At 53.6% G+C, this 22,360-nt stretch overlaps 3 protein-coding genes and 1 long non-coding RNA gene across 5 annotated transcripts; 3 read left to right on the top strand and 1 right to left on the bottom strand.

Moving 5' to 3' along the window:
- The first annotated feature begins 699 nt into the window (after positions 1 to 699).
- HOXB7 (homeobox B7) lies at positions 700 to 4,214 on the top strand. The gene is made up of 2 exons (XM_003912680.5): positions 700 to 1,250; positions 3,367 to 4,214. Exons 1-2 carry the CDS (start codon positions 851 to 853, stop codon positions 3,618 to 3,620), a joined length of 654 nt encoding a protein of 217 aa, XP_003912729.1. The 5' UTR covers positions 700 to 850; the 3' UTR covers positions 3,621 to 4,214.
- A 4,901-nt stretch (positions 4,215 to 9,115) lies between these two features.
- On the bottom strand, positions 9,116 to 21,112 carry LOC116271060. 2 transcript variants are annotated; one of them, XR_004179451.1, is made up of 2 exons: positions 20,816 to 21,112; positions 9,116 to 10,994 (listed from the first exon to the last, which is right to left on the bottom strand). It is a non-coding gene; the product is annotated as an uncharacterized LOC116271060 (long non-coding RNA). The 2 variants fall into 2 exon arrangements; XR_004179452.1 differs by lacking the exon at positions 20,816 to 21,112 and adding an exon at positions 19,032 to 19,113.
- On the top strand, positions 10,989 to 15,656 carry HOXB6 (homeobox B6). Its single transcript, XM_009190168.3, has 2 exons — positions 10,989 to 13,709; positions 14,764 to 15,656. Exons 1-2 carry the CDS (start codon positions 13,295 to 13,297, stop codon positions 15,021 to 15,023), a joined length of 675 nt encoding a protein of 224 aa, XP_009188432.1. The 5' UTR covers positions 10,989 to 13,294; the 3' UTR covers positions 15,024 to 15,656.
- On the top strand, positions 15,745 to 20,146 carry HOXB5 (homeobox B5). The gene is made up of 2 exons (XM_003912679.5): positions 15,745 to 18,279; positions 18,940 to 20,146. Exons 1-2 carry the CDS (start codon positions 17,718 to 17,720, stop codon positions 19,185 to 19,187), a joined length of 810 nt encoding a protein of 269 aa, XP_003912728.1. The 5' UTR covers positions 15,745 to 17,717; the 3' UTR covers positions 19,188 to 20,146.
- Positions 21,113 to 22,360: the final 1,248 nt, after the last annotated feature.

The following is a 22,360-nucleotide window of genomic DNA, read 5'->3' on the forward strand; positions in this document are numbered from 1 at the left end:
CTGCTTCTCTGGTAGTCACGCTCCACTGAGGCATCCGCCTCCGGGAACCGGGAGAGCAGCGCGCCCGGACTACCCTCCACCCTTCCTTTCTCTCCCCACCCACCCAACCCCTTTCTTTCTTTTACTTTCAAACCTTTTTTTTTTTTTTTTGCCACCAGAAACTGCAGCGTTCAAGGCCGGTGGGCTGGATCCTGTGCCCTAGGAGCACCTAGGAAGCCTTGCTCCATCTCCACCCGCATATCTGGGGCACCAAGAGAGACAGAGCCGTGAGCCAGGCTCGCCTCATTCCTCGTCTTGGGAGAACCGGACCAACTTCCTCAAAAGGCCTTGCCGTGCACAATTGGCCCTGATTAATAAAGAACAGACCTGCCCCAAGCACCCACCCACCCAGTTGCACGAATTCAATCCCTGCATTTGTCTCTCGCTCGGTAACGGGCTGAAGAGGATGGGTGGGTGGGGGGGGTGACAACACGGATCGCCCCGAGGTTATTTTCCCTTCCACTCAATCTCTTCCTCCCCAAATCTCGCCTGCAAGCTGCCTCCAGCCCGCGGGAGTCGGCAGCGGCCCTTGAGCCCCTAGCCCCAATCCACAGGGTTCGGCTATCCCATTCATTATTGATCATATTTTATAAATCCAACGCCACACAATTTTTTCCGTATTACCGGGAGCCGTGGGGAGGCGGCCCGGCCATTGGCGGAGGGGACGTCACGTGGGCGGGGGTCACGTGGTCCGGAGAGGAAAAAGGGGGTCCTTTTTGGTGTAAATCTGGACTCTAATTCTGTAATATATCAAGGAATCTCGTAAAACCGACACTAAAACGTCCCTGCCTACAAATCATCCGGCCAAATTATGAGTTCATTGTATTATGCGAATGCTTTATTTTCTAAATATCCAGCCTCAAGTTCGGTTTTCGCTACCGGAGCCTTCCCCGAACAAACTTCTTGTGCGTTTGCTTCCAACCCCCAGCGCCCGGGCTATGGAGCGGGTTCGGGCGCTTCCTTCGCCGCCTCGATGCAGGGCTTGTACCCCGGCGGGGGGGGCATGGCGGGCCAGAGCGCGGCCGGCGTCTACGCGGCCGGCTACGGGCTCGAGCCGAGTTCCTTCAACATGCACTGCGCGCCCTTTGAGCAGAACCTCTCCGGGGTGTGTCCCGGCGACTCCGCCAAGGCGGTGGGCGCCAAGGAGCAGAGGGACTCGGACCTGGCGGCCGAGAGTAACTTCCGGATCTACCCCTGGATGCGAAGCTCAGGTAACGCCGCGCACCGAGCTGTCCCGAGCCCCAGGGGCCGGGGCACATTACCCGGAAGGCGCCCCCTTCCCGGCAGGGCGCCCCTTTCCGCGTCCAGAGTGCTCCCCAGCCGGAGGTCGGCCTGGAAGGCTGCACCCACTGGGCCGCAACCCAGCAGGCCGTCCCCGCCCCCATATTTGCTCGGTGTTCTCAGGCTTGCTCTGCTTCCCGGCGGATCTCTCTTCGCCGACACCACGGCGCTGCGAGCCCCCAGCCCGCCCCCACCCTTCCTCTCGGCCTTTTAGCTTTAAATATTTATCAGCAGCGCCGGCACGGGCTAGAGACGAGGCCGTTTGTCTTGCGGAGGAAGGCCGGTGTTTGCAGAGAATAGCTATTAGGGTCTCCCCCCTTCTCCCCCCTTCCCAGCTAAGGATCTCAGCCCTGGGTGTGTCCCACTGCCCCAGCTCTGATAAGGTATGGGGGAGGGGGCCATAGCGCTAAGCAATTCTCCCCTCCCCCTTCCTTTCCAGCCAACCCCGCTCCCCCATTATTCCCATCAGGACAATTAGAGGTGGGCTCTAGAGGCCTGGCGGGAGGAGAAAAGGACCCAGCCAGGGACACAGAGCTAGAGAGGCAGGTGGAGGGAGGGGGCTGAGGCCGAGGGAGATGAGCCTCCTGATCCCAGTGAACTTGGGTGGGGGAGTGGAACAGGAGAGCTAGAAAGGGGCAGAGGCTTCATGGGAGTGCAGCTGGTTTCCTCAGGTGCTCTTCCTAGGGCTCCTAGGAACCCCTAAAGAACTGGCCAAGTTTGGAGGTGTCAATCCAGATAAGTGGCTCTCTTCTTGGGGGAGGGGCTAGGACTCCCTGGAGCCAAATAAAAACTTAGGGAGTGCAGTTCACCCAGCCAGCTGCTACAGGAACCCCAAGAGGCTGAAGTTCCATGGGGTCCCTGCCAAGTCTGACCCAGACATTCTTTTCTGCACTGTTTCAAAGCAGATGAACGTGGGAGCTAGCCCCAAAGTCCAGAAGACCCAAGGCTCATGGTCAGAGGCACACAACCCAGTGATGATCAGGGGCCAGAAGGAGCCCGGCTCTCACACCATCAGTATTGGTGGTTATAGACCCCTTTACCTGCTCCATAGTTTAACTGCCTTTCCAGTTGATTTATCAAAGCCCCACTTTTTCTGTTCATAAGCATTTCAGCTTGGCTTTTATCTGACTTGAAACTAGGTCCCCTAGCCCCTCCTCCCCTGACTCCTTCCCAGGAGGGCTGACATCAGCACCTCTTTCAGTCTCCTCAGGGTTCTGGGCCTAAGGCAGAAGTTCCCCTCTACCCTTCAGCCCCACCACCCAGATACTCCATGTTCCATCCTATCCCAGGCTACTGTCTCTCCTCTTCCCCTGTGCCTTCCTGGAGGCCCAAAGATTGCTTTAAAGAGCTGGGCTGTCTAGGCAAGCAGGCAAGCAGGACAGCCTGGCCCTGGCTGAAGCTTAGCCACTCACTGGAAAAGAATCATCAGAGGGTCACTGCTGTCAGACCAACTGTTTGCTCCAAGGAAATCTGCAAATTCTTACCTTCTCATTCCACAACATGCTGGGGATGAGTTGGGGAGACTGGGCCTTTGGGGCCCCTTTGTCTCCTTTTCTTCTTGGGAAATGCTCTCAAGCCAGGCCTGGCACCCCACTCCAGGGTCATTTGCATGGTTTCTGTTGGTCTCTACTTGAAAGACCATCAGATCAGCATTCAGAAGAGGGGGTTTAGGGTCCTTGATCCCAGAGAGTGAAAGGAGATTTAACCTCCCCTCATCCCACTTGCACCCCTTAGGAGCAGAGCTGTTTAAGAGCCAGCAGGTTACTTTCCTGGGTTCAGAAGCTCCAGGCTGAAAAAGACTTCTTGGATGGAAAATGGGAATGTTTGCCTTGAGAAGCCTGTAGAAAATTCTGCAATTAGGGGAAACTGCAGCTGGAGTAAGGGTTGGGGTATGGAAAGCCAGAATTTGGTTTAGTGGGAAAATGGGCTTCTTCACCCATCGACTTCAAATCACATACAGGGTCTAAAAGAGAGGTGGGCACTATCTTGGCGTTTTCCGTACTCACTGATTTCACTCACTGATTTTCCTCTAAATGCTGTGCACAGGAACTGACCGCAAACGAGGCCGCCAGACCTACACCCGCTACCAGACCCTGGAGCTGGAGAAAGAATTTCACTACAATCGCTACCTGACTCGGCGGCGGCGCATCGAGATCGCGCACGCGCTCTGCCTCACGGAAAGACAGATCAAGATTTGGTTTCAGAACCGGCGCATGAAGTGGAAAAAGGAGAACAAGACCGCTGGTCCCGGGACCACCAGCCAGGACAAGGCTGAAGCAGAGGAGGAAGAGGAAGAGTGAGGGACGGAGAAAGGGCAGAGGAAGAGACATGAGAAAGGGAGAGGAATAGAAGCCCAGCTCTGGGAGCTGAATCAGGAAACTCAAATCAAATAGGGAAGTTTAAAAAAAAAAAAAAAACAAACAAACAACTATTTAAATGAAAGGAGTTAAAAAACATTTTTTAAGGAGAAAGGTGAAATTTTGGTTTTTCAACACTGAAAAAATACTACCTATAGGAAAGTCTGTCAGGTTTGGTTTTTTTGTACAATATGAGAAGGACATTATCTACCTGTTCTGTAGCTTTCTGGAATTTACCTCCCCTTTTCTATGTTGCTGTTGTAAGGTCTTTGTAAAATCTTGCTGTTTTGTAAGCCCTCTTTAATGCTGTCATTGTGGACTGTGGGTCTGGACTAACCCTGTGGTTGCCTGCCCTCCTGAGCCTCCGCCTTCCCAGTAGTGGCACCAAGGGGCCTTAGGGAGCCCCAAAACCTACCACTCGCGTGTTCCCCAAGCGCCTGGCTGCTGCTCCTTGCTCCCCATCCCCCGGCCCTGTGCTCCCTTTTACATTCTATGTGTATCTAAAGGATGGAAAAATAAAACCCAATTAAAAATAAACAGATGCCTTATTTTCTGTGTCTTCCTAAAGCTGGGAAGGGGCTCAGCGTTAGCGATGAGTAAGCTTCCCAGAGCCCCTTGGCTCTGACTTCTGATGCAGGTTCATTTCTGTGCTGAGTTTGTTCTTTTTCTTGGTGGTGCCTCCTGCTCTGGGGGGCTGCCAACTAGTGAACCCCGATATTGCACTCATGCATTCCCTTTACACGCTTTTACACATATTGACTTATATGATGCACTGTCACATGTGTTACAGGCTGACATCAGATACACACTGTCACAGTCACAAACACTCCTATCCATATGTTAACAAATAAACATACAGGCATTCACATAACACCAAATCCACGCCCAGAACATATGCATTCACGTTCCCACACGCTCACCAGTAAACATTCACAATCGCAGACACATTGATACCAACGTACATTCACACATTGGCTTATAAACACAGATTCACATTTGCCCCCAAGTAAACGCATTCAGGAGCCCACATGCTTAGTCACACACGCTCACAAAACAACAAAACAAAAAACTCACAATTTCACAAACCCGCTTCCTCATTCAGGCCTGGAAACCAAGCTGCAGGACCTGGATCTGGGCTGCAGCCCAGGCACAAAGACGGAGCTGAAATCCAAGCTGCTAGGACCCATATGAAGGAATAGTGGAAAGAAAGGGAAAACGAACACCCAAATCCACTCTGGCTTCTTGGGTGGCGTTGGGTAGAGGCCAGGCCCTGGAGTAGAGGCCTCTCAGTCGGTGCAGAGCAGCCTCCAGCTAGGGCGCTCACAGCTTCTTGCTTGCACGGCAAACATTTTCGGCAAGAGCTATTCTTTTATTTTATTTCGATTTATTTTACTTTACTTTGTCTTAATTTATCTCGTTCTAAATTGACACAGACGACCGAAATAAAACTTTAAAATGGGGGGTGGGGAAGGGAATGAGTCCGGGAGCAAGATCCTGAGCAGTGCGAGTTTACCAGGCTGGTGTGGCCGCATCCCGGCCGCTCTCGGAGCCTGGCCGCGCCACGCCCGGGGCTTCCTCCGCGCCTCTCCGCCCGCTCTCTGAGCCGCCGCTAGCAGCCTGGAACCATCTCCGCAGCACATAGAGAGAGGGGGAAAAATATGTGGGGAGAGGTTATTTCGTTTCCTCAGTTTGGGCATTGGTAGGTCAACTTGAAAGACGGGGTTATTTCAGGGGACCTGAGAAACCCGGGCTGAATTTTTATTTTGTTTTTTGCTTCCAAACACCCGCTGATTGCAGGACCAAAACTTAGAGGATGGTGTCTATGCAGCCAGACCCGCTGAAATGATTTTTAGCATTTATTCGATTATAAACCCTGGATTGTTTAAATTTAAACAGACTTTGGACAGAAAAAGGGAGGGGAGTTGGTTTTAGGATAATCTGTTTAATTTGAATTTGTGTGTAAAATGCTTCTAAACCTGCGGTTTCCCCCATTAATGACCACGTAACACCCTGGAGAGCGCATGGGCTGTCAAAGGGAAGCTGGACTTGGCTGCATTTGGGCGGGAGAAGCCAGGATCCGGGTTTACCCTCCCCCAGTTTCTGGGTTGCGGAGGCGAGAATCTGACTATCTGCCTTGGCCCCCATCCAGGCCACTTCTCCTTCTGGGGCAAACACTAAGCCCTAGGGGATTTAAGGCCCCCATGCCTGCAATGCCGCAAACCTCACAGGTGGGGGTCCTGCCATCTACAGGGCTAGCAATGAGGGGGCCAGTTCAGAGGGGGAAAGGGGACACTGAAGCTTTCATTTTGCCCTTATGAAGGTGTCTACTCTAGGCACCGGCTCCTGCTCCTGCCTCACCCCAAAATTGTCTCAGAACAGTCCCTATGCAGAGGATTTGGGGTAGACTTTTACTCGAAGAGCGAGCAGAGCTTCTGTGGAAAATAGGGAGGTTCGGAAAAGAACCCTCTTCCCAGCTGTACGGTTATGGCTTCTCCACTCTGATTCCCTGCCCCCCCAAATCTCACCCCTTCTCAGATTGGGGTTTCCCCAAAAAGAGAGAAGGAGAAGAAAAGAAGATGGCGACCGAGAAAAGGGTTGCTGGTGGAGCAGCCATGAAGAAATGCAATAAATTCCTTGTTGTTTTATGAAAATTTACAACTTTGTGATAGAAGTTTATGAGTGGTTGAATCCAGCGATTGGCCGGCGCCGGTCATGTGGCCGGGCGATCGTGAACATGAACTTTTTATCATTTCCCTGGTGGTTATAATGCAGCATTCTTTTGGACACCACACCTAGGTCGGAGCACTGTCGTCCTTCAGGGCTCCAGCCTCTTGATATTTTTATACTTCAGTATCAGCTCGATACAGCAAAAGAGAGAGAGGACGAGAGAGGGGGGTGAGGAGAAAAGAGAGAGAGAGCGCGCAAGAGGGAGAGGGAGAGAAGGAGGGGTGGGAATTACACAAAGAGAGAACCAAAAATAATTTTGATTCCTAAGTTAATTTTCTCACTGATCTGGGATTTTAGTCACCATGGAAGGTAAATGGACAATCTGCCCAGGACCGCAGCCCGATACTATTTTTCAAAGCCAGAACTTACTCCGTTTTCTATGCAAATGTCAGAAAAATGAAACACCCTCTCTCCCAAGTCAGAGAAGGGGAAGCAACGGCTCTCACGTTGGGACAATATTATCTGGAAGCTGAAGAAGAAACTGAATACTCCTTCTTTCCTCCCTACCCATTCCTTTCAATCCGGAGGGGAAAAAAAATCCCAAGGTCTGCAAAGGTAAGGGAGATTCTACAATTTTCTTGTTCTTTTGCATCGCTTTTGTGTGTGTGGGGGGGTGGGGCTTGGGTTTTTCTCCCTCCTCCCCCGCTCCAAGACGGGGCTGAACCCCATCTCTGGGCGCTGCAGGGAAAAGCTTCCCAGGAAATTCGGTGGTGGAGAGAGGGGTGGCTGCTTCCTGGAGGGGGAGCCAAGGCAGGAAAAGCGGGAAGAGGAATCAAAAGAGGGCCAGGAGATCAGCTCTAAGTCGCCTTCTTAAGCTTGGAGCAGAGACTCAAGCAAGGGGGCAGCGAAAGAGAGGATGGGGGGGTATCTGGACTTCAGTGGCACCTAAAGAAGCCAGTGGTTATGGCCTCCGTGGGCTTGCCCCCTCCCCCTCCTGCCATCCCTCCCTTGTCCCAGCCTCTGGCTATTGCCTCCGCGCAGTTATCTTGCCTGGTGCGGATATCGCTGGGTTCCCAGAAGCATTGGCATGTGGGGCGGTGGCGTTAAGGGACGTCCTGGTCTCTATAGGGCCTGGAATCTCCGCCGAGGCCGGCGAGGGAGAGGAAACGGCTAGAGAAACACAGAAAAGACAATTCACAGAGAAATGTTCACTATCTCCCTTCGGAGACATTTTTGAAATTAAAGGGCTGTGGGTGGAGACACCAAAAACGAGAGAGACCCCCCCACACACACACCCACCAGGAAGCCTGCCTGAGAATGCCCAAGTATCTCGCCACTCCCGCAGGAGGGAGCCTGGCTCTGCAGGGAGACAGTTTTGTGGTTTTAATGCGGTAGGTTACAGCTGTTGGTTTCTGCACGATATTGATTCTATTACTTGCGTTGTATTGGTATGGGATGTGTGGATTTTGATGGAGGAAAAAATTGCCATGTGTATGTCTGATATGATAACATTTCAAACTTTCCTGGGTCCAGACGTGGTGATTGTGAAGAAGCCGTTAAGTGCATTTTTGTTTTAGGCTTGTAAATAAAAATAAAAAAGAAAGAAATGAAAGAAGAAAATAAAAAGAAAATCCGATTATGGGACCTAGCGGCGTCTAAACTGAAAAGCTAACTGGCACTGAGCTCAGACAGTCCCGTCCCTCGGGTGTCCAATTTTATCCCTCAGTCAGGCCTTCTAGAGGGTGGGGAGGGCAGAGAACCATTGGGCAGGAGACAGAGATTCCTAAAGTGGCTGGTGGGGTGGAAGTAGGTGCCAGCCTTGAGGCAAGTACTTTAAAATGAGGTAAGGGAGTTTCTGGGGAAGCTTCCAGCCAAGAGATAAGTGATGTTGGCTGTGCAGGGCAGGAGAGATTGTGATTTTTAGTTAGGTGTGCATGAACATGTAATTGCTTTTCTCTTTCTTAAGACCAGATGCAGGGCTTTCAGCCTCGGGCCTCTGGTTGCCCCGGAGTTATAGGGTCTGGGGCGTTTTGGAAGTGGGGATATATTTATTATCCCAGTCCTAAGCTAGGAGAGGGACGACGCGGCCACTTGTGGCACGAAAGAGGCAGCTCTGTGGCCCCAGGTAGATGCCCTAGGTTCAGGCCCAGCCTGAGAGCCCGGAGGGACCGCTGGGCTTCGTAGCGAGAGTTCTCCGCCAGCACCCACGGCACTCGGGGCCTATTCTCAAGGGAAAAATTTCCCAAACCCACCCATACTAAAGGTCTTTTTCTCCTGTAGTCTTGGAGGGTTATAAATCCTCCCTTAGACAGTGCGCTGTGACCCAAATTATGCGGTTTGCTGCCATCTACCGTCCGTTCGGAGACAAGCGGCTTAGGCGCCGCAAGCCCCGCGACACTGTCCAGCGGTGCCCCCGACGCCTGGAGACCCGGTCGCGCAGGGTTCACGGGATTCGGGGGATTTCGGGCCCACGCCGACGCTCTCAGCTGGATCTTGGTTCCCCGGTGTGGGTTAGAGAAGTCTCTCCTCCACCCATCATCCCCAATTTCCCACTCCTCCAGTCTCCGCCCATCCCAGCCCCAAACCTGGCGGCTGGCAGGGGAAGCGGCTTCCTCTAGGGCATATTTTAGAATGTCTAATTCTGCTTCCAGCGGGCAGGGGCCCTGAATCAAAGAGTAGAGGGATCAGGGACAAGACCCCCACCGCCATCCCCACCCCACCCCCACCCCACCAAGGCGCGGGAGAGGATGAGGCAGCTTGAGACACCCGAAGCCAAGGCTGTTCAAGGTTTATTTGGTTTTCTTCTCTGCCAAGGGAGGGGACCCGCAGGGCAGGCGCCGGCCTCGGCAGTTCCACTCGGTTGTCAAAAGACAAACCGGGTCTGTGTTCTCCTGGTTGGCTGGTGGGTCTCGCCAGTTCCTTGGTTGGTGGGTTCGTGGTAAAGGAATTGAACGGAGTTTTCTGGAAACTGTTGATGTCTGCAAGTGAGTGTCAATCCCCTCCCCCATTCTGGATCTTTTCAAGCGAAGTCGACCTAAATATGATTTGGGAAAAATTTGGTAGTGGACTGGGGCCAAATCATTAAGGAACCACACCGTCGTAATTTCTGTTCCTTTTGGACCCTTCACACCAGCTTAACTCGACCACCTTCCCAAGAGGGGGTGGCCAGGGCTAGGCTATGCGCCTCTGCTGCAGCGTTTGAATATTGGCCCCTGTCTCACGGGTTACTGATTAGCTTGGGCTTTCAAGCCGTAGGAGGAAGCTCTGGCAGTTCCTTTAAAGGTGCTGTGGTCCCATTCCTGGGTGGGGGTGGGGTTCCAGGAAATTGCCTGCGGTGCCAGTCAGATCAAGGTGTTCTCAGAGTCTGGCCCAGGGCTAGAGGAGCTGATGAGGTTAAGGTGCCTGGTGGTGCTGGGGACAAACACTGTGGCTGCGGCCCCTACCCGCTTTTGGCGCCTCTGGAGCAGCTCTTTTCAGCTTTTCTGCAGCGAGAGTGACTTTCTGGTGGCTATATGGCCCGGCTCAGCGAGGTGCTCTATAGGAGGCCCCCACGGAGCCAGCCCTAGAAGGTCCTTGGCCCCTCGGAGATTGTTTTACTTTTGGACAATCCAAAAGACATGTAGAGAAGTCAAGCTGGTACATGGTACTGAAACACTTCAGGGCCTTTAGGTTGCGCCCTGGGTGCGGGTAGGAAACCGGGAGAATGGGCTCAGCGCTACTGCTCACTGCCCCTAAAGATCAAAGAGGATGCCGCTCATTTGCATAATGAAAATGAAGTCTTTGTACTTTGATTTGGACGGACCGATTTTAGGGCAAAGTGTCTCATCTAAAGAGCCTTCCTCAACCTATGGGAGTGATCACTCAGTACCCCTGGGAACATTTATTTATGTTCCCCAAACCCAGAGAAACAGAGTCCAGGGTGAGAATTGAGTTGAATTATTTTCATTCCACCCCACCCCAGCCAAAGTTGGGAGTAGTGGGGGAAGGTGCTCATCACCCCCAAAGAGCTGAGGGAGAGGGCCTTATAGCTTAGAGGAAATCAGAAGCCTGGACAACGTCTCAGCACCCCCCACACACACCACACACACACACACACACATAGAGGCAAATATCCCTCCTGAGGTTACCTATCAAGAGTTTTTCTCTTGAACTGAACACAACTTAGGAAACATTTTCCTGGGAGCTGGAATGTGTTAGCTTGCCCACAGGACTGCAGACTCACAGCATAGAAAATTACAATTATAAATCCTGCCTGTGGGGTATCTGTGCAATCCCTCTGTTATGTACTCAAGAATTGGTACACACTTCTATCCATCTCTCTGAACACACACTTCCTCGTTGAGGCAGGGAGAGACACCGCAGACTGGCGGATGGCTGAGCCCGCTGTGTATTTACATATTCCCCCATGGAGACAGACAGAGGGCGGTGGACCGAACCACAGACAGATTCGTAGGGATCTGGCTCCAGAAAGGAGTCGGTCTCTGGCCCGCCCTGCTCGCCTGCTCTTTTTCCCAAACAAACGGATCAGACGAATAAACGCTCATAAATACCTCTGGGCTTAGATAAGAGCGATGAGGCGCTATTTCCTTTCATGCCCGACTCCAGGCGCCCAGGCCCTGCCCGTAGTGGCTCCATCTCCAGACAAGCAACCTGCAGAGGTGAGGTAAATTTGGGGGCTGTGATTCTAAAGATAGGGCAATTATTTTCCTGCTTCTGACACAGGGAAATGCTCCCTTCCTCACCAGATCTTATTTTGTTCAGACTCCACTGAGAAAATCACACTATTTAGTGCTAGGATGGGGACATTGTTGGGCCGGGAGGAGGCACGGAAGGCTGAGGCCCAGGGCTCAGCCTCAGCAGCAGGGAGGGAGGTGCATGCAAGCCCTCTCTCCCACTTTTCCCCCCCCTGTTCAAATGGCCCCTAGTCCTCTCTAGAAGCGAGCCCAACCGTAGCTAGGTTTGGAATATTTATCCTTCTTCATGATCAGGGGGTTTAAATTTGTTTTCTTAAATGCTTATCAAAAACTCCCATAGAGTCAGGTTAGGAAGTGATTGGAGGGACATCCAGGGATGGCCATTTTGCCATTAAGGTACAGCCTGGAAGTTGCCCTGAGTTCAGAGAGCCTTGGAGACCATGTTGCAACCAAATAAGTTCCCACCCTTGGTCATCTAAGCTCAGTCCTCTACCACCTTCCCTAGTGTCTTGTTCCATCTTCAGTGTGGAGAACTTGGCCAGAAAAAGGAGCTCAAAGGAAGGACAAGGCAGAGGAGGGTCAGCCTGGCCTGACATCTGACTTTGTTCCATGCCCTGGCCCCTTCTTGTCCCCAGGTGTGAAGGTTGTCACCCTTCACTATGTGGCCTGTGTATGCATATTAGAATGTTGGAAATGCTCTGTGGCCCTGTCTCCCAGTCTGGGCTCAATGCTCATTTTCCTTGGATGAAAGAGCCAGAGATATGCATTCTCTCACACACCCAAATTTGTAAGGCAGCAAAGTTGATGATATGAACACGGGGTGTGGGAGGGAATTGTAGCGATGCTGAGACACAGACAGAAGGGAGAGGGAATGCTGGCTGATGGCTGGAAGCTGCCTGCTGAGTCCCCAAGAGAACGCAAATGCCCTTCTCTCCCTATCAAACTAAAGCAAAAACCAAGTCTTGGGAAAAAATTAATTTCAAAAAGAACTGGCAGCTCCTACAGAGACTTGGAAGAAGAGTGAGGGTGCCTTTCTTCCCAGTGGTCTCTGACTGCCTCAACTATCAGGAGGGTTTGAAGCCCACAACTGGAAGAAGAATGATTTCTTCCTTGTGCCCAGATTTATAGGGACATACTTCATTCCTGAAAATCCTATAGCCCAGGCTATTCTTAAGTCTTTTGGGATTGCAGAGGGTACCGGTGTGAGGGTTGCAGGCAGGATAGAGATCAGACAAATAAAGCCGCCTAGGCTGAGGGATACCCCTCACTCCTTCACTCCATATCGCCAAGTGAGGAGAGGGTTAGTCGCTTTCCCCAGTGCCCCTTCCCCTGCCAAGAGTGAGAAGCTGCATACAAGAACCAGGCAGAATGTTTTGGGTAGCCGCCCCCATCGCCACCTTCCAAGAAGCTCCTAGTCTAGCCACAGAGCCAGAAGGGGAAGCTTGGGCTCAGTCCCTCCTGCCAGCTCCTCCTCTTCTGGGTCTTTTAGGCAGTGGGATCTGGCCTGCCCCCTCAGAACAGAAGGGTTGTGGAGAAGCAGGAACAATAACCCGAGGCTTGGAGGAGAGAGATCAGATCTGATAAACAGGAAGAACGATGTTCAAAACCTGGGGAGGAGGGTGTTTCTTCTTTGCTTGTCTTAGCGGAGAACTCTTCTCACCTTCTACCGACACAAAACCCTAGAAACAAATCTTCTTCTTTAGTTCTCTCTCAAGGAGATTCGGAGACATGTACCCACCCCTCCCTGGAGAGAAGGGGCCCAAGCAACGCAGGGGTTAACTTTTCTGAAAACACAATTAACTTTTTCCAATCCTGCGTGGGGTGGGGGAGAGATATATTTATTTAATCACCCAGGAGTGGGGTGGTCTCAATCTAAACGCTCCCTCCTCCCTCAAAGGCACAGAGCCTGTTTCACAGATCCTACGTAGGTGGAACAGGACGCGCTGTGTTGTTGGGGAGAGAGAGAGAGAAAGGCGAAGGAGAAGGAGGAAAAAAAAGGTTGATAGGTTTGTGCGCGGGTCCCTCGTGCGGGCTGCGCTCCTCCTGGGTGCTATTTGACAATTCCTGCCTCTGCCATTGGTCAGTGTTGGATCAGATGGTTGTATTTCCTTCTGGCCCTCACTGGCACCTCGCCATCCCCCCTCAGCTAAAACCCAATCTCGGATATACTACTAATAGGCGCGGCGCTCGGACTATAAAACACAACAAATCATAAACCCGGCGGAGCAGGAGCGGCCGCGCGCGCCTCCCCTCCCAATGAGTTCCTATTTCGTGAACTCCACCTTCCCCGTCACTCTGGCCAGCGGGCAGGAGTCCTTCCTGGGCCAGCTACCGCTCTACTCGTCGGGCTATGCGGACCCGCTGAGGCATTACCCCGCGCCCTATGGGCCAGGGCCGGGCCAGGACAAGGGCTTTGCCACTTCCTCCTATTACCCGCCGGCGGGCGGTGGCTACGGCCGAACGGCGCCCTGCGACTACGGGCCGGCGCCGGCCTTCTACCGCGAGAAGGAGTCGGCCTGCGCACTCTCGGGCGCCGAAGAGCCGCCCCCGTTCCACCCCGAGCCGCGGAAGTCGGACTGCGCGCAGGACAAGAGCGTGTTCGGCGAGACAGAAGAGCAGAAGTGCTCCACTCCGGTCTATCCGTGGATGCAGCGGATGAATTCGTGCAACAGTGAGTGAGACTTCCCGTCGCTGTAGCCCTGACTCCCCTGCGCCCCCACCCCGGGACACAGAACTAGTGAGCGCCCCCTGCCCCAATCTCCCACAGGGTGCTGGGTGGGCATCTCAGTTAGAAGATAGAAGAAGATTGGGTGCCTGCCCGGGATCTCTCGCTGTGTCTCCTATTAGGCAGGAGTTACAAAGTTTGCAAAGTCTCAGCCGCACTGGGAGTAATGAGGAGCGAGTGTGCTCTCCTGGGGCCCCTGACCAGAGCCGGGGTTCCAGGACAGGAAAGGGAGCAGGGGCCCGCAATCACGGGCTTGGCTTTACTTTGCGCCCCCAGCCCCCCTCTCCCAGCCCTGGTAGGGTTCCCCAACCAAAGACGGCTCCATTAAAAACGGAGTGCGTCATGCAAGGGGGTAGGAGGTGACGCTGAAGAGGAAGAGTTGAGTCTGACTGGGACTGTGTTTCCCTGAGGGTGGGGGGCTGGGGCAAGATCAGGCACCAGGAAAGGAGTGGTAATCAGAGGAGGGAGGAGGAATAAGGGGAAGGAAGAGAGAGGGAGCAGGCGGAGCGAGAGAGGAAGAAACAGGCGCGGGGTCTCAGGTTGGATTATTTGTTGGCCTTAAGTCCCAACTGATGTCCATTAGCCGGACTCGAAAGTGAGGAGCCGTTAATGTGGACTATGGATCGATCTACGTCATTACGGATTAAGGGCCTGGATTTATCACTGGGTTGGCGGAATGGGGGTTGGGGAGAAAGATGGATGGAAAGCGAGGGAAAGACAAGATGCAACTAGGAAGAGACACACCTGACCAGCCCCTCCCCCCAGGCTCAGGTGGGAGTTCAAACTGCTCCTCCCCTCCCCCATCTAGACTGACGGCACAGGCCTAGGAGACCAGGAGGGAATCTGGAGGGGGCGCTGGAGGAGTGCGAAAGGGGGGAAGGGAACCGGCAGAGTGGAGGGTATCCCTGTACTGGCTGGAGTCTGTGTTCGAGGGTCGACTAGGGGAGGGGGCCCTGGGCCCGGTGACCCCAGGCCTCAGCATCTCCACTCTGCGTAACAGGTTCCTCCTTTGGGCCCAGTGGCCGGCGAGGCCGCCAGACATACACGCGTTACCAGACGCTGGAGCTGGAGAAGGAGTTTCACTACAATCGCTACCTGACGCGGCGGCGGCGCATCGAGATCGCGCACGCCCTGTGCCTGACTGAGCGGCAGATCAAGATATGGTTCCAGAACCGACGCATGAAGTGGAAAAAGGAGAGCAAACTGCTCAGCGCGTCTCAGCTCAGTGCCGAGGAGGAGGAAGAAAAACCGGCCGAGTGAAGGTGCTGGAAAGGGAGGGAGGACGCGAGGGGAAAGGCCTGTGGGGAGCCGAGGGGGTCGGAGAGACCCGGGAAGGAAGGCTCTCGGGTGGGGGAGCCAGGAGACCTGCTCTCCAGCGCACGACAGGCGAGGCCCAGCTCTCTCCTGGACGCCCCCGCCCGCACAGCTCCCGGTGGGTGCTCTGAGGCCTCACTACTCGAGCCCACCCAGCACCCCGCGCGCCCTTCCTTCCCGAGGAACTCGCCTCAGCCTGATCAGGCTTCCTGGTGAGAACTGAGGATCGGACTCACTTGATGTTTCCTGGAAGCAGAGCAAAATGCTCTTGTCCCTGTCGCGTCTCATTTCGTCCATGTCCCCCATGCACGGTTCAATGGTAGATTCGCTGTCCCCTCAGCGGAGGCCTTGAAGACTCCCTGATCCCAGACCTGTCGTCTCTCCCACCCCCTCCCCAAAGCCACTGGAAGGAGCACATACTACCTAGAAGTAAGAAGAGGAGCCTCAGAAGAAAACAAAGTTCTATTTTATTAATTTTCTATGTGTTGTGTTTGTAGTCTTGTCTTAGCTCGGGACGTGAAATACTTCGATGATGATGATAATAATAATAATAACAATAATAAAGATGTGAAAACTCGACGCTGGGTCACCTCCGATCCTCCCCTGCCGTTTTTCACTCTCCCCTCAACCCCCAGCCTCTCCATCTGTCTTGAGCCAGAATTCTTCAGCAAAAGCGAGAGCCCTGGCCCGCTGAAGCGAGCCCTGTCCGACTGGGAAGTTACAGCTGAGATAAAGGCTGGAGCGATCAGTCCTGCCTAGGCCCCAGCGCTGCGTTTCCCTGGTGCTGAGGCTCACAGCCGCCTCTCCCCGTGCAGACTTGGGGGATGGAGAGGGGCTGTTTCCCTCTCATTCTCTAGCCTCTCCTCCTGTGTCCACAGCACTAAGGGAGCCACTGAGGCCCCTAAAGCTCTCTTGCGGAGACGGAGCCATCGAGTCTGGGGGCCTCTGCAGCACTTTTCTGTTCTCACCTTCGCAGAGACCCCTGGCCTTTGGCCCGTCCACATGGCCAGGTTTTTTCGCCAGCCTTGGCCCTCCGCTCCTGGCCTGTGGCTCCGGAGACTAAAAAACGGGGCCACTGGGTATCTCTCGCCCTGTAGCTGAAGGCTCCAGGTGCCCCTTCCCACCTCAAATAGGAGGTCAGCCTCAAGTAGGAGATCAGCCTCAAGCAGGGGAATGTAAAGCCACCAGCCAGGCACAGGCCGAAGGGCACAACTTTCCCTTGCTCCTTGGAGACCCCAGGGCAGGAGGCCAGGTGATGGGGCATTTAGTGTCATCCTCTCAACCGGGAATGGCCCATTCTCTCTCTGCTTGCACCGGCACCCAGAGGGCAAGTTGCGACCACTGTTTTCCTTTATTCCTCCGCCCTCTGGCTTCCTTTATTATTTTTAAAGAAAATAATCCCCTTCTAATAGGGGACCAGCTGCGGGCGGTCTCTGGCCGCCCAGGGTGCTCAGCAAAGCATGCGGGTCCTTGGAACCCCTTTTCCGGGAAGGCGGCTGACACCAGGCAAATTCTCAAACTGCCCAGCTGCGAGTGAGGGGCCTGGAGTGGGGCCTCCGAATGCAATAGCGTAGGACGAGGGGAAGGGGCTCCGCTTTACAAACTCTCAGACACATGTTACTACTCAAACCCAAGCAGCAGACGCGGTGGCCGCTGCGGTCTTTTCGGCAACTAGGCCACTTAGCCCCAGCTGTGTTCGGCTTCTGGGGTCCCTGTCCTGCTCTGTCACTTCCCACGCCTGGGTTAAGGACCACCAAGGAGGTCAGGAAGGGGATTTCGAACCTCCAAGTGGCCCAGGAGAAGTGAGCGCTTCTCCTGCTTGTTTTTCAAGCCTCCCGCCCAGTCCTGCCGGCTCGGCCTGGGCGCTGTGGACCGGCAACAGCAGCCCCACCAGCATGCAGGCAGGGCTAAGCTCCCGGGGAAAACCCGTTGCAATAATTGTTTTTCACACACAACTTCCAACCCTTCCCCCATTTCCGCCTCCAACTCGGAGACTTGCAAAGCCCGAGAAAGGGAAAAGCAACTCAATCTTTGATCTTCTCATCCAAAGTTAAAATAATAACGACAATGATGATGTAGGGAGAAGGAACCAAATAGAGAGGCTAACCCCACCCACAAGAAAGTGGGTAAAAAGCCCAACCCCTGCTCGAAAAGGCTCAACCCTGTAGCTGAGCCTTGGCCGGGTTTCTTTCTCTCCCGGCGGCTGCAGGGAGCCGGCAGGAACGCAGCCGCTGCAGCCATGGCGGTCTCCCGCCCGCGCTCCCATCGATCGCCGGGAGGTGGCGCGCTCTGCTCAGAGGCCAACGCCAACCTTCTCCCTGTTTCTCCCCCTTCTCCTTTTTCCCCCTCTCTCGGAGGCTCGCATTGAATCGGCCCTAACGATTCTCGGATCGTCATTATTTGTAACCATAGAGCATGAATTACCTCTTGAGGTCATCAGCGAGAATTTACGACTGGTCAACAAAAGCACGTGATTCCCTAACGCCCCCCCACCCCCCTTCCAACCCCCCCCATATTTGGCCGCATACATAGCAAAACGAAGTACAGTGCATCGCTATAATTCATTAATACATCATAAATCGTGAAGCACAGGGTTATAACGACCACGATCCACAAATCAAGCCCTCCAAAATCACCCAAATGAGCTCGTACTTTGTAAACTCCTTCTCGGGGCGTTATCCAAATGGCCCGGACTATCAGTTGCTAAATTATGGCAGTGGCAGCTCTCTGAGCGGCTCTTACAGGGATCCCGCTGCCATGCACACCGGCTCTTACGGCTACAATTACAATGGGATGGACCTCAGCGTCAACCGCTCCTCGGCCTCCTCCAGCCACTTTGGGGCGGTGGGCGAGAGTTCGCGCGCCTTCCCCGCGCCCGCCCAGGAGCCCCGCTTCAGGCAAGCGGCTTCGAGCTGCTCCCTGTCCTCGCCCGAGTCCCTGCCCTGCACCAACGGCGACAGCCACGGCGCCAAGCCCTCTGCTTCGTCCCCCTCCGACCAGGCGACCCCAGCCAGTTCCAGCGCCAATTTCACCGAAATAGACGAGGCCAGTGCGTCCTCGGAGCCTGAGGAAGCGGCGAGCCAGCTAAGCAGCCCCAGCCTAGCTCGGGCGCAGCCAGAGCCCATGGCCACCTCCACAGCCGCGCCCGAGGGGCAGACTCCGCAGATATTCCCCTGGATGAGGAAGCTTCACATCAGCCATGGTAATTCTCTCTCTTTTTTGTATTCTCAGCTTTCCTTCTCTGCGTTTTGGGGTGGGATGGGGGGAACAAGGAGAGCTTGGCTTTACCCTAAATATAGATTCATTTTTCCAAGGGGGAGAAGTCTCTAAGAGGGGCCTCATAGCTTGGTAGACAGAGCCAAACAGGGTCTCTCTGTTAGAGGGGGGTATTTTTAATAATTTGTTTCAGCTTCGGCTTAGGTTTTTATTAGCGCAGCTGTACCAGCTTTAGAATAAAGGATGGGGTTCACGTAATGTGGGGAAGGGTCCTGCTTACCCCTGAAATTTTGAGACTACCGCTAGCAAAGAAGGGGTGAGCAGTAAAAGGAGCTTTCCAGGGCAAAAGTGCAACCGCTCTCCTCCCTCCCGGGGCGAGCGGCCGCCTGAGCCCAGCCAAGGGTGAGGCACTAGGAGCGAGCAAAAGACAAAGCCGGGCGCACTAGCTGCCGGCAGAAGTGGGGGATGCAGGAGAAAGGGGTGCAGAAATCGAGCTTGAATGTGGACATCTGGAGTAGAGAAGATTGGAGCTGTGGTGAGCTGGGTGCCCGGACGCCTGGGTCCTGCTCCCCCGCCCCCTCCCACCCAGTGCCCCCTCCCTTAACCGGAATAACGTTGCCTTGCGGCTTTCCTCTGTCTGCTCCAGATATGACCGGGCCGGACGGGAAAAGGGCCCGGACCGCGTATACCCGCTACCAGACCCTGGAGCTGGAAAAGGAGTTCCACTTCAACCGCTACCTGACCCGGCGACGGCGCATCGAGATCGCCCACGCACTCTGCCTGTCCGAGCGCCAGATCAAGATCTGGTTCCAGAACCGGCGCATGAAGTGGAAGAAGGACAACAAACTGAAAAGTATGAGCCTGGCTACAGCCGGCAGCGCCTTCCAGCCCTGAGCCCGCCCAGAGGAGCCCAGCGGCCCAAGAGCCCATGCCACCCCCAGCCCTGGCCCCTCCAATCCTCCCCGCGCTGCCGCCGCCCGCTGGGGACCGGTTCCCACAAGCCTGCCTCGCCCCGGCCTTGTGTTACGATATTTCGTTTGGTCTTAGGTCTTCCTGTGGCGCCCTCTCTCCTGGACTGGTTATCTTGTTATTATTGTTAATAATAATAATTATTATTTTCCTTCCATGCTCCCAACTCCCTTCTGCTTGCCCCAAATCCGCCAGCGTTTCTGAATGTTTGTGTCTGTGATTGCAGTCCTTCCCCCAGGAAAAAAAAAAAAAAAAAGAAATTCGCATGTTTAATGTGAACTCTCCCCTCCCCATCTGTGTTCTAACTTATTTATAAAAAGATGATCGCTGTATTTTGAGTTTCAGCTGGAAACTTCTGTAAGGGGCAGCAGTTGAGGTGGGGTAGTGCCGCAGTGGGGCCAAGCTGAGCTGGCCTCGGAGATGGAGTCTCTTTTCATTCTCCTCCTCCTCTCTCTCCACTCCCCAGGCCCAAGTCTCCTAGGGGCTTGGTCCTAGGGTGGGAAGGGGCTAGGGAGGACCAAAGGGATGATATTGAGAAGAAAGAAAGAAGATAGTGAGATTTAAGTTCCTGCTGCCTGAGTAGGCCCCGCAAGGCCTGGTCTGGGAGTATACGGAAACAAAAATGATCCTCAGTGCAAAATGTCTTGTGTATTTCTCTGTGAATCTATGGGTCTGGCTAGAGGGCCCAAAGCTTGTAAATATGGGGATAGTCTGGGTCAGACCCATCTCTCCCTTACCCATTTTGCTTCCAAGACCATTTGTAGTGAGCGAGTGGATGCTGTGCTACGTGTGAAATCTGTCTTTGCGGGGCCTGTCTCAGTGATTCGCTTTTGGTATTTGTTTGTAGCTTTCCTGGAAGTCAAATAAATGTTTCCCCCACTCCATTGCCCTTCCACTTGTCTTTTCTCCGAGGGGTCTGCCTCTTCCATCCCAGGCACACCCTGCACCATTCTCAATAGATCTGGGGTGCAGGGAAGAAAAAGTAGGCTGCTCCCCAACAGCTCTTCTCAGCCATGTAAGTCCCTGGCTTGGTCAACAGTACCTGGGCTAGAGAACAGACCTTTGTGCCTGGGGAACTCCAAGGCCCAGAAACCCCATGTGGGGCTGGGGCAGGGGAAAGGCTGAACTAGACTCCATCCTGGTCTTCCATTAGCTGGTCAAGGAAGCCTCTGGAAAACTCTTCTGGGAAAGTAATTTGGGCCTAAGTCCTCAGCAGGAGGCTCCTAGCCTTTTGGGAGTGGTAGAGGCCTGCCCAGCCCCCTGTCTCCTACTCCAAGTCCCAATTCAGCTCTGCCACCAACTAAAGCAAAAAAAAAAAAAAAAAAAAAATCAGTTGGATTTCAAAGGATTTCTCTCATCCTCAGCCTTCCCTACCCTTATCAAGGGCTCCTTCTCTCCAAGGGTCCAACTGATCTTCCCTCTTGATTAGGAGTTAGAGTCCTTTCAGAAAGACCCCTGGTTCCCCCTTCAGCCTGGCCCAGGGCCAGGGCCCAGTCCACCTCCATCCAAGTCAGCCTCCACCCTGATCGCAAGAGTCAAGTCTGGACACTTACCCGGTCAATCCCTTCCAGCTTGGCCCAACTTCTTACTGGACTTGGGGGGAGGGGGAGCTGGTGAGGAGGCAGCCGAGGGTCGTGGAGGCTCTACTTGGCCCTCCTTTCCCTTCACCCCTTGACTTTGTCCCCCTTTGTCGATAGCAAACTATCCCAAAAGTCGCTATGACATTTAGATGTCAAATGGATAGGGGTTTTATCTCGAAGTTAGATCGTAAAAATCGCCGAGAAGTCAGACAGATACCCCTCACTGGCTCGAGAAAGTCACGTGAGGTCCATAAAGTTAGTTTTATGGTTTTGGGGAGTTGACACCGCGCAGTATATTTCACATTCTCCAGAATGTTAAGTGACACTTTAACTGCTCGCTGTGATGGGGAAGGGGGCAGAAGTAGGTGAGCACTCTTCCAGCCTGGAGCAGCCGGACCAGCCCAGAAGGCAGCAGCGGCCCAGGCCAGCATTCCCACAGTAAGTCGCTTTCAGCTTTCGCTTTTACCCCTTGCAATTCTGGGACTTGGGACTGGGGGAAGAAAACTTGTTTCCAGCTGGGGCTGTGGGGTGATGTGGGGGAAATTTAGCCTGTTTTATGCACCCAGTTCTAAGGGACCGTGTGCCTGAAATGAGTGCTCTCAGTTTCATAAGGCCTCATGGGTCGGGGGTGCCTGATTTTTACTAGCAGGAGTGTCTGACTTTGTGGGGAAAAGGGTTTGTGTGGGGGATTCATGCTTCCTCAGTGTCAGTGGAAATTTAGGGACCAAGAAAGAGGGGTGTGTATTGCTGAAAGAAGGGGCCGTTGTGGGGGGCCACTTCACTGCTGGATATCTTCAGACAGCTATTTCCCCACCCTCAGTAAAGAAACTTTATGACATTCATTTGTCAGAAGTGTAGGGGGGTGCACCTCTGGGCACTTTTATCCAGATACATGTGAGCTGAGAAAAAGCACCGGGTAGGTGGCTGCTGTGGGCTGCCTTGCTCTGGGGTGCTCTCTGGCTTTCAGATCTTTGAAGCCCATAAAAAGGGGTCCCTCCAGTTATCTTTGGCTTCATCAGGCTTCTCTGGGATAGGGAGCACAGCGCTGCTTTTGCTTCCACCTTCAGCCTGTTGGTCTCAAGCTAATCTTTCTCCTTGGCTCAAAGTAGGATCCTGAAGTCAGACTAGGGAGCGGACAGAGTGGGCAATCCCCCCAGTTCAAAACCTAATTCCTGAACCAGGAGTGGGGGAAGGGAAGAGCTTCTTCTCTTGCCTAGAGGTGTTAGGTGTTTAAGTAGAACTCTGGCATGCCCTCCATAAATAAAATTAGCTCAAGAATACAAATCCCTCAACTGTCAGGAGGAAATAGATTCAGGAGCTGGAAGAGAAAATAGGAAAGGTGCTCTTTTTCCCTCTTCTCTTCCGGGCACACCCTCAAAGGCCCCTTTGTTTTGTGGCACCATAAACCAGAGAGACTTCAGGATTTGATCCCCAGAGGTTCTGTTATTTTCTAGGGAAAAGTCACCCTTCTAAAAGTCAGAGGCCTCTTCCCCACCAAATTGATCCCCCTCCAATTTA

Source organism: Papio anubis, chromosome 17, assembly GCF_008728515.1.
Source record: "Papio anubis isolate 15944 chromosome 17, Panubis1.0, whole genome shotgun sequence".
NCBI classification, from domain to species: Eukaryota; Metazoa; Chordata; class Mammalia; order Primates; family Cercopithecidae; genus Papio; species Papio anubis.